This window comes from Dermacentor silvarum, chromosome 5 (genome assembly GCF_013339745.2).
Source record: "Dermacentor silvarum isolate Dsil-2018 chromosome 5, BIME_Dsil_1.4, whole genome shotgun sequence".
Taxonomy (NCBI): domain Eukaryota; kingdom Metazoa; phylum Arthropoda; class Arachnida; order Ixodida; family Ixodidae; genus Dermacentor; species Dermacentor silvarum.
In genome coordinates, this window is record NC_051158.1 from 9,408,400 (window position 1) to 9,426,065 (window position 17,666).

The 17,666-nt window shown below is 46.8% G+C and overlaps 1 protein-coding gene across 2 annotated transcripts in view; it reads left to right on the top strand.

The window, feature by feature from the left end:
• Window positions 1-17,666, top strand: part of LOC119452875 (glucose dehydrogenase [FAD, quinone]) — a 207,543-nt gene that overhangs the window by 100,538 nt on the left and 89,339 nt on the right. The window contains exon 6 of one of the 2 annotated variants that reach the window (XM_037714827.2): window positions 2,159-2,326. The exons of the other annotated variant lie outside the window; for it this stretch is intronic. Within the exon in view, the coding sequence (XP_037570755.1) occupies window positions 2,159-2,326 (168 nt within the window). The remainder of the gene's footprint in view (window positions 1-2,158; window positions 2,327-17,666) is intronic. 2 annotated transcript variants of the gene reach the window in all.

Genomic DNA, 17,666 nt, shown 5'->3' on the forward strand with positions numbered 1-17,666 from the left:
ACAAACTGCGAGTCTCGTATGACGAACAAAAACAGAAAGAAAAACGAGGTCTCAGTATGTACAACGGTAGATTTAAAGCAAATACTAGAAAGTGTCGCAGCGCATTACACTCACAATTCTCTAGTATTTCATGAAATTTGAAGATCGTACCTCGCACAGTTGTTTTGATTGTCTGGGAAGCACTTTGAATAACAGTGGTATGACACATTGGAAAACTTGAATAAGCAACTTCCTACAAAGGCAGCAATGAACCTACACAGATCAAACATTTACCGCTCTTCACTCAGCACACGACTCCTACTTCAACGAAATTGCCTCGTCGGGAGAATCAGGTATTTAGTAAATATTTTCAAAGCACATAGGTATCCTACACATTCCAAGTTTTCGGTAGATATCACTCAAAATGTAGCCCCTCTTTCCTCAAAATATGAATTCTCCACTAATTTTGCTTCCGCCAGCTAGGGAACGCGTGCTAGTGTAACTCTTATGCTGAAACAGCCTACAATTAAAATGGACAGGCAACATCTGAAGTGATACATGCCAAAAAAAAAAAATTCAAAGCAGTTGTAATGGAATTGTAATGGAGTCTCTGCACGTTCGACAGCGTCGTTTTCTTCTGAACGTATGAAGCACAAAACAAAAACAGGATACAGAAAAGCAGGAAGACTACACAGGAGAACCGCTGCTAAAATGATTGGTCACCAACTCGCCCAACTGTCGACATTCCTGAAGGTTGTTTTGCCACTGACATATCTAGGATAAGTGGCGATAATGAAATTCGACAGCCTCTGGGCCTACACAGGGTGTCCCAACTATCATGCACCAAGAGTTAAAAATATGCAAATGCCACGTAGCTGGACAGAATCCAGGTAATATTGATTGCCATCGTTTGGAGATATTCCAATTATTTTTTTGCGTTCCACCTAATTACATAATTAGTCTCAATTAATGAAATTCACAAATATTATAATTAGATGAGAAGTGTCAATGAGAAAATTGCAGAGCGACGTGAAAAATTCCCGATACAGCTTTCTGTTGCTCAATACGTGCTGCGTCAAAGTTTTTCTGAGCGTGAAAGAAACCCACGAATAGACGCAATATTGCTGTGCGACTGGCCGCTCGAGGCACTTTGCATATAATCGCGGGCTTCTTTCACGCTCGGAAAAATACTTATGTAGCACGTATTGAGCAACAGAAAGCTGTATCGCAAGTTTTTCATGTTGCTCTTCAATTTTGTCATTGACACTTTTAGTCTAATTAAAAAAATTGAGAAGTAGATTAAATATCGAAGGCCCAACGATGGCGTGCCTTACTGCATAAAATGAGTAGAGGGATTATCAAATACCGGAACTACATATATATATATATATATATATATATATATATATATATATATATATATTGAGTAGTTCCGGTATTTGATAATTCCTTTACTCATTTTATGCAGTAAGGCACGCCATCGTTGGGCGCGGCTGATTACACTACTTTAGCCGGAGCCCTCGTCACCCTTAGGTTAAATATAGCAAGATAATTTTGCGTTTTCAAATATGGTTAGGCGGCCGAAAAAACTGGGCATGATGCAAGAAGCGCAACGTGAAATTTGGTATGGTGGGAACTGCCCAGAGCCAGCCTGCTTCGCAATGACAACGTGTATCGCACACCCCGTTCGTGGTCTGCTACAGCTCTTCGTAGCGAGGAACGAAAGACAATCCTCGCTGCCCAAACAGGCGATACGTAACAAAGAAAAGCATTACTTACTTGAGTAATGTATTCAGAAAGAAAGTTTGGCCTCTGCTGTTGCATTGTTAGATTTTCCAGCGTGCAGCCGAAAGCGTCCGCTTTAAAAATAGGAAGTTGGGGGGGGGGGGGGGGGGCAAATGACATACTTTGCCCTTCCACTTATGACAGTGGGGGGAGTGCAAGTGGTTACGATAAACAGACACTTAACTCATTATGGAGAGTGGCATGTGCAGTAGTTATAGTAAGCCGTACTAAGCCAGATTTCACTTTCCCGAATAATCCTTAAGCTATCACTGAAATGTATGATTCACTCTCTTAGCATGTGGACACTGACGGCGCCTTTCTCACCTAGCAGATTTTTCTTGTCTTTGTTTCAATAACCTTGTTTCCATTATGTTTTGCTTTTTTCGCAACGAAGGTAACTTTTGAAGGCAAGCGGGCCTCAGGCGTGACGTTTACGAAGAATTACAAAGCCGGATTCGTGGCCGCAACGCGTGAGGTCATCGTGTCCGCCGGAGCCATCAATTCAGCAAAGTTACTGCTACTGTCTGGAGTGGGACCTCAGCAAGACCTGGAGTCACTAAAGGTATAGCGTTTGGTCAATATATATATATATATATATATATATATATATATATATATATATATATATATATATATATATGTGTGTTGTGTGTGTGTGTGTGTGTGCGTGACGCGAGCAGGAGGTTGCAGACGGAGACAAACATGGTCGCCCGAACACTGCCTTTATTCTTCGTCCTCCTCCAACTTCCATCTACTCTTACACCGTACCATCCATGTGCGACCCCGACGACGGCTTCGACATAATCGATGACGAAGAGCATCACCGAAAACACAGATGCAACAAGAAAGGCGTGAACGCGCAAGCCAGCTAAACACAAGTCGACAGGATAAAGACCTGGCAGCCACCACATCGGGCTTACATCATCATGCAAGTATTCAACACAACGCCGTGAACCCCAAGCGCAGAGATCCACCACCTACACCGACCAGCATCATGACCGCATCGCCGCAAGCCTTGGACATACCCAAGTACACCGGATCAGTGGACGATGGGCCCGTGGAACATTGGTTCCGCCTCTTCGAGCTCCACACATCCACTGCATCATGGTCGGAACGGGATATGGTCTCCAACTTCAATAACTACGTCACCGGGGAGGCATTTCGGTTTTACCTCACGCACATCTTTGAAACCAACGGATCGTGTGAGAGAATCAAATAGAAGATCAGTCGATTTCACGTATACGTTGCAGACCGCTCCAGTACCCAACAGCTAGAGACATTTCAACTGGGCTGCCGCAGTTACACACAGACTCAACGTAACTATCATCATCAGTGGCAAACAAGGCCTCGTGTGAGATCATCGATGAGTTTCTCATGTCATGATCCTCGCGAGAAGGCTACGCACAAACGCAGACCTAGCATGATGATGACTACCACAGAGCCACCTTCACCATCTACGCTCACGACACGCCGCAGGAATCCTGTCGCTGAACCATCCGACGCGTTCACAACTTTGTCTTGTACGCATGGCCCACCACCAGGTTTCACGCCATGTGACACTTTCACTGGTGCAAGACAACGCCACATCTCAGGCGCAACTACTATTTCTTCTGGTGAAGCGAATTCGACTTGCTACCCGACAATAAGTCAGAGGGAAGCTACCAACAGCATGTGCTCTTTTCACGAAGAAGACAATACTCTTTCAGCAGCTACGGATAAGCCATGGGTATTTGGAGACCAAACCACTTCGCAACAAATAACCTTTCTTCCGTGTACACACCCCAAGGAACAGCTGCCACTGCAGAAACATTGCAAGCCCTAAGCGTCACACCCTGCCGTATGACAACAGCACCCATTCATCATATCGTCGCTGCAGCCTCAGAAGAGCCTTCTATGAAACCTGACACAATGCTTCCGCCACCAGACGAGTCTCCCACAAGCGAGCAATGCACCAGCTACCCACAGATTACCACATCCGTTTGCAAAACAAATAAAAGGCCAAATCTGCAGCTCCCGCATCAGCAGCTCCCGCATAAACATCAAAAAGATCAACATCAACAACTCAAAGAACAACTGCAGCAACCACAACGACTTCCCAACAGTAGACGACGGCGAGCGTCGCCGAAAGCACATTTGCAACAACAAAGAAAACGTCGGTGCGCAAGCCACCTAAATATAAGGCGCACTCAACGAAGACGACGTTTTGTAATCAAAAAGGTCGCCGAGTGCACCTCCAACACCACTTATCAGGACTGCTTTCACCCCAAGGATTCGTGCGACGACGCTGTGTAGAACGACGAAAAGAACGCAGGCCCTTTCCTGACATACTGGACCAACAAAGAATTCGCCTCGACTACTCAGTCAACCGAACGTTCGAGCGGGAGACACCACGTGTCTGCCAGTCGCGACGAGTCAGCCGACAACCACTACATCCGAGTTCCCACTGCTGCAATGTGTCAAAACCTTCCTTCATCGGGGCATGCATATGTCGTCCAGAGCGCAACAGCCAGCCTCGGCCACCCGAGCTATGCTAGACGTCAGCGGACTGCCGCACATTTCTTTGAAGTTGGAATGAGTTTAAAGCCAGGACATTGTAATAGCTGCACCGTCTGATATTTTTATTCATCAAACTCTTTGCTACCTCTCATGTTGTTTGCAGCACGCGCTCTCTCGGGGGGAGGGGGAAGTGTGTGACGAAACGCACAAAGATGGTACGGCGTAATAGTAGATGGAAGTGGAGGAAGGCGAAGAATTAAGGCAGTGTTCGGGCGACCATGTTTGTCTCCGTCCGCAATCTCCTGCTCGCGTCACAGACACACACACACACACATATATATATATATATATATATATATATATATATATATATATATATATATAAATCACGCGACTTTACTGACGTTTCGGCCGCGGGACAAGCCTTAATCGGAGTGATGCGCACATGCAACCGTAGCGATATAGAAGGTAACAATGATCTATCATTGTACTTATCAACGACGTATCACAGAACTGTTGCTGGCTTAAAAATGAATTGACAAAAATACGTATGCAAACAGGGCACGTGATATGACAAAAACGCGCAGAGCAGGAAATACACGTGCAGAAAAAAAAAGAGAAACAGGTGAGCACGGAAGCTGATATGTCAAGAAAAAGTCGCAGTTTCGCCCGAAAGGCGAAGCATCGTTTGCGATAGCAAATTAGTGGGCAGCTATACGAAGTAAGGGTAGTAGTTTTATCGGCCGTATAAACTTGTAAAACATTGGCATACTAACTAAATTAAGAAGCATGGTGTCACGTGCACACAAGCAAATATGAACACATCTCACTCGATGACCGCGGAAACTATTTCTGGAGTGAGCAAGCGCGTCAGCAGCATCGAGCGAATTGACCTTCGTGCTGCATCAACGCGAACAAAGCCGCGAAAACACAGCGCACGGCGGACTCTGTCCCGATCACAGATGGCTTTCATTATATATACTATATATTCATATTCATTTGTACTGACTACACACACTGCTTTGTAACACTGTTTGTACATTTCACTTTACACATTTTCACTTATACTGTGTCATTAATTGCACATTGCACACACTAAAGTGTACAAACTTTATTTTATTACGTCCCCGTTGTCATGAATAGGGGCAAGAACCTTGTCGAGCTGCAAACAAGCAGCTTTTAATTCTTGTCCCAATGTTAATTTTTGTAAATAAAATAATGCGAAATAAAGATTGAAGATAGGGCGGCTGGGTGGGCACGCGCGGCCGTGCATTACGCAGCAGCCGCTGGAGTACGCCCCCCTTCCCTTCCCTTCCCCCGGAACTTTGCGCGTGATGGAAGACGGCGCGCTTCCTTCCTTTAGTGCGCGAGATTGAGCCCATCGCCGGCTCACCCTCGCACATACATCATAAGGCGCGCAGCGACGATTTTATCACCCTTGGACTTTATATGGAACTTCACTACGACGGCGGCGGCAGAAATGCGCCTGGAGTGTCCGTGTAATTGCTATCCCAATAAAACGCGCGAAAACAGCAAATAGGCGTGTGCGCATTCGGACAATTAAAGGGCGACAATGGGCATGTGGCACCGGCAACATCATATAACAAAATAAAAGAGAATAGTAAGGAAAACATGTGACAGCAAGAAATGCACGTACACACGTTTTGACATCATACCGACAAAATTTGATAGGGAAAAAATGTACATTTATAGTAATAATAAGGGGCGACGAAAGTCATGAGGAGTGAGCGCACTAAACGTATGAAAAGGCAAGTTTGCGAGCACTTTCATTCATCCCACAAGTTACCGCTTTAGATTTATGAATTAGATACGTTTCTCGAAGCTCTAATTCGTGGTGGGAACGCAAACCAGATTGAAGGGTTGTTGCGGTGATTTTATCAAATGAGTGGGCCGGAATACGCGCACGTTTTGATTGCGGAATATTAGGAAGAGTGGCAGCATGACACTTATGGTTGTTAAACCGGTATTTGAACGACGTTTCAGTTTGTCTTGCGTACTATAATTTACAAACGGAACATTCGAGCAAATATGGATGCAGTTATTAGTGTCGCACGTGAAATTACCTTTAATTTTCATGTAGAAATCGAGGCAGTGCTTCTGGAAATGCATGATGTCATGTGTGCACAAACCTTGCATCGTGCTTTTTTGCAAGGTCGATAACCCACAATTTCTGGAATCGTCATTTTAGATGACGTTCGGATGTCATGCAGATTAATATATCCGAGGTGGTTATGGAAAGATTGTTTTAAAATGATCACTCTGCGCTAGTATATTAAAATGCTTTTTAAGGATTGAAGAAACATTCGAAACCGATGCTAAGTGGTTAGAACAAGGTTACCTTGTGTCTGAATGGACGATTGCTTTTTTGCACGGAACAAGTCCTTCGATTGAGCGCATCGGCTCTTTTAACGGTATCATCAACAATACGACGTGGATATTCCTGCTGGAAAAAACGCTTCGCGGAGTTCAATTTGCATAAATGTTTGACTGCTGCGAGCAAAGCTTTCTTAAAACGGAGCGCCTGACTACATGGTTTACTGGTTTTATAATGTTATACATGCGAATTTTTAAAGTGAAGATAACGATGCCTGTCCGTTGGTTTTCCGTAAAGTTTAGTGGTTAGTTTGTTATTAGATAGCTAAACTGTAACGTCCAAAAGGTTAATGGTAGAACGAGAGTACTCATGCGAAAAAGGAATAGATGGGCGGGCACTATTGAAATCAGCTATAAAGCATAAAAGTTAATTTGCACCATGAGGTCAGATAAGAAAAATGTAATCCACAAATCGCTTATAATAAATAGGTTTTAGTACGCGACTGCTAATAAAGTCATTCTCCAGAACAGACATAAAAATGCTGGCATATTTAAGTTCAATGGGAGTGCCCATTGACGAGCCACTTATTTGAAGATAATGTGAGCCGCCCGATTCCAAATTATTATGTTGCAAAATTAATTTAAGGAATGTAGCCAGTGTATCACTGCCAACGGGTTTTTCATCGGACTATCTGTCATACTCATGAACAACTACCTGAATGTCATCACTATGGTGGCTGTTTGTATAGAGTGAAACCGCATCTGACGTCACGAGCTGGGATTTAACTGGTATCAAGAGGATCGTCGCGATGTCGAACGAAAATTGTCTGTTTCTTTAAGATAGGATAAGAAAGCACATGGAATGCTGATGATGATTACATCAACGTAACGCGAAAGTGGCTCCATGCAGTGCCAAAACCCGAAACAATGGGGTGTCCGGGACAGTTTGTGTATTTTAGGCACAAAGGAGAACCTGCCAGGGATGGGATTGAGTGAGACTATTGAACCTACTGCGTCATCGCTTATCGTGCAGACTCATGTAAGGGCTGCACCCCCAACTTGGCAGCCCAAAATTTGGGAAAAGAAATATCCAACAGAGAAACGATCGCGTTTGCTCCGGTGCCGCCCGCCCGCATCGGCGAATCTTCGCGCTCTTCGTACTTCCGCGTGCCGCTACTAGATGACGAGAACTGTGGTGTGCACAAGATCCGCGGCATGCACAAGATCCGCGGCGCGCACAAGTCTCCCGGCACCATTTTGACCAAGAGGTTCGGTCCCTTGTAAGGACCACACCTCATCAAGATTGAACGCAATTCGTGAGGCCGTAACATTCGTATGCGGACAGATTACCATCTAAACTGTTTAGGCTTCGTACATTATGAAATCATACGTTTTTTTTTCATACGGCACCACACTACGCCCACACAAGCGTCGCCGCGGTCACCGCACCTCCCATGCATCTGCCGCAACGGCTGCTGCAGCCGCACCAGCATCTCCGAATCGCGTGACCACAGAAGCGCAGGCCACGTGCACAATCGCCGTCGCCACACTCTTTCCCACTTTCCCTTACCCGTCTCTATTCCTGTCCACGCGCCGTGATACTGGACAAGGTAAATATACCTGGTAGCCAAGCTTCCATAGAAGCCCATACGTTCAAAACATGTCTGTTCATCGGCGGTTCATGGGGCGTAGTGCCATCTGTGTGAGTAGGGAACACTTCCGATGGGAAAAAAATAGTGTGACGTCATATTCGTTAAAAAAGAAGTGACGTCATTTTGTTCTCAAAGGCGCGAAATTTGTTTTCGGAGTCCTGCCATTAGAGCAGTATATTCAAATGTCCCGCCATTCGATTTGACGGGCGTTCCGAGCTTTCAGCGCGCAAAGCGATGAAGGTAAAGGTCAGCCGTACGGGTTTCGAAATCGCATCCCTGCACGGAACACACTTTCTTTGGAGGCCGACGAACGCTTTGGGCGTAGAGTGCTCGTCCTTTCGTCGTACGCCAAGCCCGTCGGCCAGCACTGTAGCACGAAAACAACTAAAGTAAACAATTATCTGGTGGTCGCAACTCACTACTTTTGACTGAACAGTTTAAGAAACAATGAAACTACCCACGTCACCAAATTCAGACAAACGTCGACGACCAAAACAACACAACATGTGAGGGGGGTGTATTGTAACAGGTGAACTTTACAGCGCGCCTTTCTGCACACTTCAAGAGCTTCATTGCATGGCAAGGGATAGCGGCGTCAACGCCCGCCGCTATCGGTGGGCGCTCTTACGGTGGGCGATGAAAAAAAGTATTTATTATTGCGATAGCAATTATATGGACACTCAAAAGCAGATTTCTGCCGTCGGCGTCGCCGTCGCCGTCGCCGTCGCCGTCGCCGTGAGGTTCCGTATGACGTCAATGGAGATGAAATCGTGGCCGCGCGCCGCCGAACGCTGTATGTGCGAGTGAAAGGGCGCGAGGGACGCGCTCTTTCACGGGGAGTGAACGCACGGCGGAGAACAAACGCGCGTTCTGCGCCGTGCTTCCTTAAGGGCTGCAGAAGTAGGCGTCTCTTTCCTCCTTTACAATCACCACATATGTAGAGCAAACGCGCCTTCTTCCGATGCGCGAAAGGCCGTGGGGGAGGGGGGGAAGGGGGAGGGAAGGGAGGCGACGTTTAGCTGCGGCACCAAGTGCCTATTTATATCAGAGGCTCCGGCAACAGTCACCAACGCCGCACGCATTTTGAGCGAACGCGGGCAAAATGCCGACGGCGTCGACAACAGTTCGGCGCGTTGCCGGTGCTGCTGCATGTCCAAGTTTATACAGCTGATAAAGCTAATATCATTACTCCGTATATCTCTCTACAAATTTGCTATCGCAATTGATGCTTCACCTTTCAGGTGAAACTGCGACAACTTTTTTTGATAATTATGAAGTAAAATAGAGTTGTCTCTTTTCTCGCCACGCGTATGTAAAATTGATTAGGAATTTTATTTTCATTGAATTAATCTGTGTCTCGCTTTAATTAAAAAACGCCTTTTATTGCGATAGCAATTATATAGACACTCCAAGCGCATTCCTGCCGTCGCCGTCGTCGTGAGGCTCCGTATAAAGTCTAACGGCAATAAACTCGTCGCCGCGCGCCGTACGAGGTCTGTTAGAAAATATCCGACCTTCTTTTTTTTTTTTGCGAATACCTGATGGATATGAAACAAGCGTGCTTGCATCAGCCGACCTTGAATAATCGTGCGCATGCACGAATTTTTTCCCGCCTGCCGATAACGCCAGTCGCTGGGACGCAGCGTTTGAGTGAGGCAGTGCGCAGTGCTCTTGTCGGTTTTTTTCATTGCAAGGAAAATGGCGGAGCGACTGGAGCAGCGCTACTGCATCAAAGTTTGCCAGAACCTGGGCGACAGCCAAGTGGAAATCATTCGCAAGATTGAGACGGCTTTTCGTGACGATGCTATGAGCAGCACATATTAAGGAATGGTACAACCGGTTTAAAGACGGCCGCACATCGGTGGAGAGTGAGCCACGCTCCGGTAGGCCATCAACATGCCGAAAGGACCCGGTCATTGCCGATGTGAACGCTGTGGTGATTGATGCGGGACCGTCGTGTGACTATCCGAAAAATTGCGGAAAAGGTGGGCATCAGCACTTTTTCAGCACATTCCATTACGACCGAAGATTTGGCCATGAAGAGGTCAACAGGAAATTGGCGCATCCATCGCGACAATGCTCCTGCACATTCATCGCACTTGAATCAGACTATTCTTGGCGAAAAACCAGACTCCTGTAGTTCAACAGGCTCCTTACTCTCCTGATATGGCCCCCTGCGACTTCGGGCTGTTTCCCAAAGTCAAGAGGCCATTTCAGACAAGAGCGCGATTTCAGACAAGAGAGGAGATTATGACTGCAACGACAGCTGAGCTAAACTACATTCCGAAAGAGGCCTTCTGGGAATGCTTCCAACAATGGCAGCACCGCTAGGAGAAGTGTGTGGAGTCCCGAGGAGACTACTTTGAGGGTGATTAGGATTCAAACGCTCCAGTTATGCCAGTTATTTTTTTCGGCCAAAGGTCGGATACTTTTCTAACAGACCTCGTATGCTGTATGTGCGAGTGAAAGCGCGCAAGGGACGCGCGTTTTCACGGAGAGCGAACGCACGGCGGAGAGCAAACACGACGTCTCCGGTTGTGCGAAAGGCCGTTGGGGGATGGGAGGGAGAGAGGGAGGGGAGGCGAAGTTTAGCTGCGGCACTAAGTGCGTATCATGCGACCGGCGGGCGCAAGGGAAACTGGCGACTCTATCTCCCACGCGAAAGGAGGAAAGCAGGAAGACAGCGTGGGAGGGAGGGTGCGTGGCTTCTACTCTGCCAGGAACTGAGTACTTGTACTTTGCGCGGCTAAGGGTTGTCGCGCGCACCGTATCGGGACAATAAAGAGAAACCGGAAGTTGAGCTTTAATGGTAGATTATCCTTTCACAATCACAGTCATACCATTGCATACCAATCACAGTCATGAACCATTGCTTAATTAAGCCAGTATGAGCCCATTAGCGGTGCATCACTGCAATGCTTCGCACTTCCCCAGGTTTCAGGTTAGTGGAGCTGCATTTCGCTCAATGGGTCATTTGACAATTACGCATAATTGTGCGAGGTGGGTTTTTACAGCGCAGCTGTCAATGGCTAGGAACCCGGGATTTTTTCTTGAGACATCAGCTGTCGTGTTTACCTTATTTTTTTTTCTATACGTGCATTTCCTGTTCTCGCGCGTTTTTGTCATATCACGTGCCCTGTTTACATTCGTGTTTTTATCAATTCGTTTTTAAGCCAGCTACAGCGCTGTGATACGTCCTTGATACGTACAATGATATATCATATTTTTACCTTACATATCGCCACCGTTGTATGTGTGCATCACTCCGACGAACTGACATTTCGGTCCCGCGGCCGAAACGTCAGTAAAGTCCTGTTATTTTTTCTTACGTGCTTCTATACTTTCAACTGTTTCACTGCCGGATCGTGTGTTTCAACCAATAAATTATATATATATATATATATATATATATATATATATAGTTCAAAAAATAGAAGCACGTAGGAAAAACATAACAAGATTTTACTGACGTTTCGGCCGGGGTCCGGCCTTCATCAAGAGTGCGTGTACAAGCATACAGAGCTCAATTTATACCTTTTTGCCATAAGGGTGAAAAGAGACAAGAAAAAAATACTAAGTGAAAAAATAAAATAAATACAAAGTAAAAAAGAATAAAAAAGAATACAACGAACACGTAAATTGAAAAATGCGCGTGCACAGAGTGGAATTATTAAAAAAAGTGAATACAACAAGGCTGTGAAAACAAGCTCCTAAATCATGAGTGGCCCATGACCACAGGTGTGCACAGATTTCGTGTCGTCATGGATGTCAACACGTGCAATGACTCATGTCAAAGTCATCAAAACGATGGGCATGCACAGTGGTGCTATACAGGGGCACAAAGTTTGGCGTGCATGGAGTGGGATTATTGAAAACGTATTAACAAAATTACTCACAATTACTCACAGGGGACCCTGATCATGAGAAAGAAATTTACAGAAGAATAAAATTAGGTTGGAGTGCATACGGCAGGCATTGCCAAATCCTGATTGGGAGCTTACCACTGTCGTTGAAAAGAAAAGTGTACAATCATTGCATTCTACCGGTGCTAACATACGGGGCAGAAACTTGGAGGTTAACAAAGAAGCTCGAGAACAAGTTAAGGACCGCACAAAGAGCAATGGAACGAAAAATCTTAGGAGTAACGTTAAGAGACAGGAAGAGAGCGGTGTGGATCAGAGAACAAACGGGGGTAGACGATATTCTAGTTGACATTAAGCGGAAGAAATGGAGCTGGGCAGGCCATGTAATGCGTAGGATGGATAACCGGTGGACCATTAGGGTTACAGAATGGATACCAAGAGAAGGGAAGCGCAGTCGAGGACGGCAGAAAGTCAGGTGGGATGATGAGGTTAGAAAATTCGCAGGCGCAAGTTGGAATACGCTAGCGCAAGACAGGGGTAATTGGAGATCGCAGGGAGAGGCCTTCGTCCTGCAGTGGACATAAATATAGGCTGATGATGATTAACAAAAAAGCATGCGGGCGTGACTGACGGGATTTAGTGGCGTTGTGAGTGTCGACATATCTGATGGCTCATGTCAAGGTACATCAAAAGCGACAGGCATGTGCAGTGGTGCCATAAAGGGGTACAAAACTGCGTGTACATGCAGTGGCAATGTGAAAAACATTAACAAAAGGGATGCGAGCGGTCGCTGCTGCCAGGTTAGTATTTGACCACAAAGACGGTCATACACCCTCACTTGGCGCAAAGGACTCCTGCACTGTGACCTCCAGTAATCTCCGAGTTGAACGAACTGCGATCCATTGAATTCTTTGCACACGTGGTATTCTTTGTGTTTGTAGGCAGGCGTATTTTATACAAATTCTATGAGTGTGTGAAAAAAATGAAATAAAATATAAAATAAATGAAAGATTTAATGACAAGATTAAGTAATAAACAGCAATATAATTTCTAATTAATGCTGCGGAAATATGCATATCCCTACATAAGCATGCCATATAATAAGTGTTATAGAACCGTCACGAAATGCATGTTCATATGTATAACTACACACACACACACACACACACACACACACACACACACACACACACACACACACACACACACACACACACATATATATATATATATATATATATATATATATATAAGTCAAAGGACAGGAGAACGGAGTAAAAAAAGAAAAAACAATAACACGACTTTACTGACGTTTCAGCCGCACAGTCAAATGTCAAAGAAGAATGACAGCCGGAAATGCAGGCGCACACCTTTTTTACCTTTGCACACTTTTTTTGTTGTATTCTTTTTTATTCTTTTTTACTTTGTATTTATTTATTTTTTTCACTTCGTATTTTTTTCTTTCTCTTTTCACCCTTACGGCAAAAAGGTATAAATTGAGCTCTGTATGCTTGTACACGCGCTCTTGATGAAGGCCGGACCCCGGCCGAAACGTCAGTAAAGTCTTGTTATGTTTTTCCTACGTGCTTCTATTTTTTGAACTACTTCTATGCCGGCTCCGGTTACTCGGAAGAAGAGTACGTTTCTTGCTCGTCCGAGGCTCGCCCTGAGGCTTGTTTAATAAGCACCGTTTGTCTCGCGTCGTAACAGTTTTTGGTGGAAGGTGCTGGGTACTTGAAGTAACGACGGACCCGGAGCCATTTATTCTTCGCCGGAGTCGTCGCCTCGCCGGACTACCCCATTCGCCTGTTAACATGACCAACGAAGGAGACGCTCGGGGACCGATACCTGCCGCTCCGGGATCAATGCCTGCTGGTACGTGGCGCTACTACCGAGAACCTCGGGTTTTCGCCGGGAGAGCAGGTGAAGATGTAGAAGAATGACTCAGACATTACCAACGGGTAAGCAAGTCCAACGACTGGAACACCACCGACCAACTAAACAACGTTGTCTTCGCTCTCACTGACACTGCCCTGATGTGGTTTGAGAACCACGAAGAATTATTAACGACTTGGGAACGTTTCGTTCATGACCTAAAGGAATGCTTTGGCGACTCGGACGCAAAAAAGAAACGCGCAGAGCACACCCTGGCACCGAGAGCAAAGCTACTAGGGGAGACTTGCACTGCCTACATCGAAGAGATCTTGAAATTGTGCAAGCAAGCCAACGCAAGAATGTCCGAGGAAGACAAGGTCGGGCACCTGCTCAAGGGCATAGCAGAGGATGTGTACAATTTTCTGATCGGCAAGGACAGTCTCGCTTGAGTGTCTGATGTCATGAAGCACTGCCGTACGTTCGAGGCGCTGAAGATGCGCCGAATAACGCCAAAGTTTGGCCGATTGGCCAATGTTACCACTGTGGCCAGCATCGATATGAGCTCTTCATTTGACTTGACGTCGACCATACGACAGATCGTCCGCGAAGAGCTGGACAGGCACACCGAGACGACACGTCGCCTGCCTGATGTCTCTGATGCCTCCTTTTCCCAAGCCCCGGCGACTTCACCACCTTTGAATGGATGGAAACCGTCGGTCAGCGTCGCGAATGTATCAGAGTACCGACACGCACCGGCATCGAGAGGCCACTACTCTTCGGATACCCGATTTGAACCTCGCCCTCGTTACGCACGTTCCTCTGGACGCCCCACTGGCAATGCTCCGCGTTACGACCCAGTCATTCGTCCTAGGCGTGCAGACGTGTCTGACAGCTCTGAAGACTACCGCAGAAGCCGTCCGCTTCCGACATGCTACGTCTGCGGCGTTCTTGGCCATATATCCCGTTTTTGTCCTCATCGCCAAAGGTCTCCGTACGATCAACTTGCTGCCCCAGCGCCCAACGCCCAATGGCCTTCTATGGCGCAATCGCCTTCTAGCAGCAACTTTTGGCAAGGAAACTTACGTAACCGCTCACCTGCCCCGATCGTAGCGTGACGCCACCCCATTTCCTCGATTGCACCGGTCTCCTTCACCACGGCGTCGTTCAAGATCACCACCGACGGAAAACTAGAGAGCGCGGCCAATGGAGGTGAGGTCGCTGGAGATTCGCTGCTGAAAGATATGCCTCCGCCTGTGTTTTTGTTGAAGAACAAAGTGAAAGTCCTCGTTGATGGTGCGTCTACATTGGCGTTAGTGGACACAGGTGCTGTTGTCTCTGTGATGAGTCTCGCTTTCCAAAGGTTATTAGGACGCAAAGTGGTATTTCAATGGAACCAAGTGGCAACATTTTGTGGCGTGAGCGGGGATTCGTTGCGGCCTGTTGGTTTTTGCACTGCACAAGTGTCACTGGGTAGTAGAGTTTCCCCGACTGAATTTACAATCCTCCCCCGTTCTTCACATGATGTTATATTGTAACGGTATTTCGAGGAGTAAAATACAAAAACGGGTTTATTAAGGGCGAACCTGTGCCCTGCAACTAACTATGTACACGAAGAGTTTTCAAGAACGTTCCACACGAGCGTCTCTGCGCCGAACGCACTTCTTTCTCTTCCAGTGATGGTCCGCGCCCCTGTCTCGTGCGCGTGCACGAGCGGCACACATTGCGCCACCCCACGAAACCAAGCAGGCGCGCGAGAGGTAGCAGACGCTCTTTTGACACAGTGGCTCGCTGGCTACCGTCGTAGAACACATGTTTAGGAGCAGACTTGTGGCATTACTCCCCCTCCCAATAAGCATCGTCCCGATGCAGGCAGGAGGGTAGCTAAGTTTGTCGGAGGCTTTTCGTTATCGCTCGTAATAGGGCTTCATGCGGACTATGTGGACGACGTCAGCAATGTTAGGGCGTTTAGTGCGCTCGCTTCCACTAGGGATTACTTCGTAAGTCAGGTCGCTTAGTCGACGGATAACGTCATAAGGGCCAAAGTACCGTCGTAGTAGCTTTTCTGAGAGTCCGCGACGTCGCACTGGTGTCCATACCCACACCTTGTCACCCGGCTGGTACTGAACTATTCGGCGGTGCCTGTTGTAAGAACGTGCATCCTTGCATTGTTGATGGCGTAATCGGCATCGTGCCAACTGGCGGGCTTCTTCGGCTCTTTGTAGAAACTCGTCAACGTCGCACGGGTTGCCCTCGTCATTATCTGCTGGCAGCATGGCATCCAGCGCTGTTGTGACGGTGCGCCCATAGACAAGTTCAAACGGAGTGACACGAGTGGACTCCTGTAGGGCCGTGTTGTAGGCGAATGTAGCGTAGGGCAGGATCTCGTCCCAAGTCTTATGTTCGATGTCAACATACATTGACAACATGTCAGCAATGGTGCGGTTCAGGCGTTCTGTCAACCCGTTTGTTTGGAGGTGGTATGCAGTGCTTTTTCTATGACTGGTGTTAGTCATTGTCATCAAGCACTACATCAACTCAGCTGTAAATGCTGCACCTCGATCTGTTATGACAACCATTGGGGCACCATGTCGAAGCACTATGTTGTGAACAAAAAACTTGGCAACTTCGACGGCCGTTCCCCGCTCAAGGCAGCCAGTTTCAGAATATCGTGTCAAATAGTCGGTCGCGATAACGATCCACCTCTTCCCTGATGACGATGTGGGAAATGGTCCAAGAATATCCATCCCAACTTGTTGAAATGGAGTCTTAGGTGGGTCTATGGGTTGAAGAAGACCAGCTGGCTTTACGGGTGGTGTTTTGCGCCTTTGACATTCGCGACATGTCTTCACGTAGTGCTGTACTGACGCTAATAAATTCGGCCAATAATACTTTGCATGGATTCTGGCGAATGTTCGGGTGACACCCAAGTGGCCTGATGATGGGTCATCATGGCAGGCTTCTAATATTTCAGGCCACATAACTGAAGGTACGACGAGTAAGAACTTTTCATTGTTGTTTTGGAAGTTTCTCTTGTAGAGTGCGTCATCTCGGAGGCAGAATGAAGATAATCCTCTCTTAAACACTCGTGGAACTTGAACGTTATGCCCTTCGAGATACTTTATGAGTGGGAGCAAATCTGCGTCGGCCCGTTGATGTTCGGCAATTTCTGCGGCTCGCATAACACAAAGGAATGGGAAATCGTCGTCTTCAATAGGAGGAGAGCCGACCGGTGCGCGTGACAAGCAATCAGCGTCGTTATGCTTTCGCCCAGACTTGTACACAACGGTAATATCGTATTCTTGGAGTCTGAGGCTCCACCTCGCAAGTCGTCCGGATGGATCTTTCAAGCTTGCCAGCCAGCACAGTGAATGGTGGTCGCTGACTGCATGAAACGGCCTGCCGTAGAGGTATGGTCTAAACTTGCTGATGGCCCATATGACTGCCAAGCACTCCTTCTCCGTCGCAGAATAGTTTCTTTCAGCTTTTGAAAGAGTGCGGCTAGCGTACGCTATGACCTTCTCTTCTCCATTTTGCCACTGAACTAAAACTGCGCCAAGACCCAGATTGCTGGCATCTGTGTGGACTTCTGTGTCTGCGGTCTCGTCGAAGTGGGCGAGGATTGGCGGGGATTGCAAACGCTTCTTTAATTCTTTGAATGCAGTGTCTTGTTCGGTATGCCATA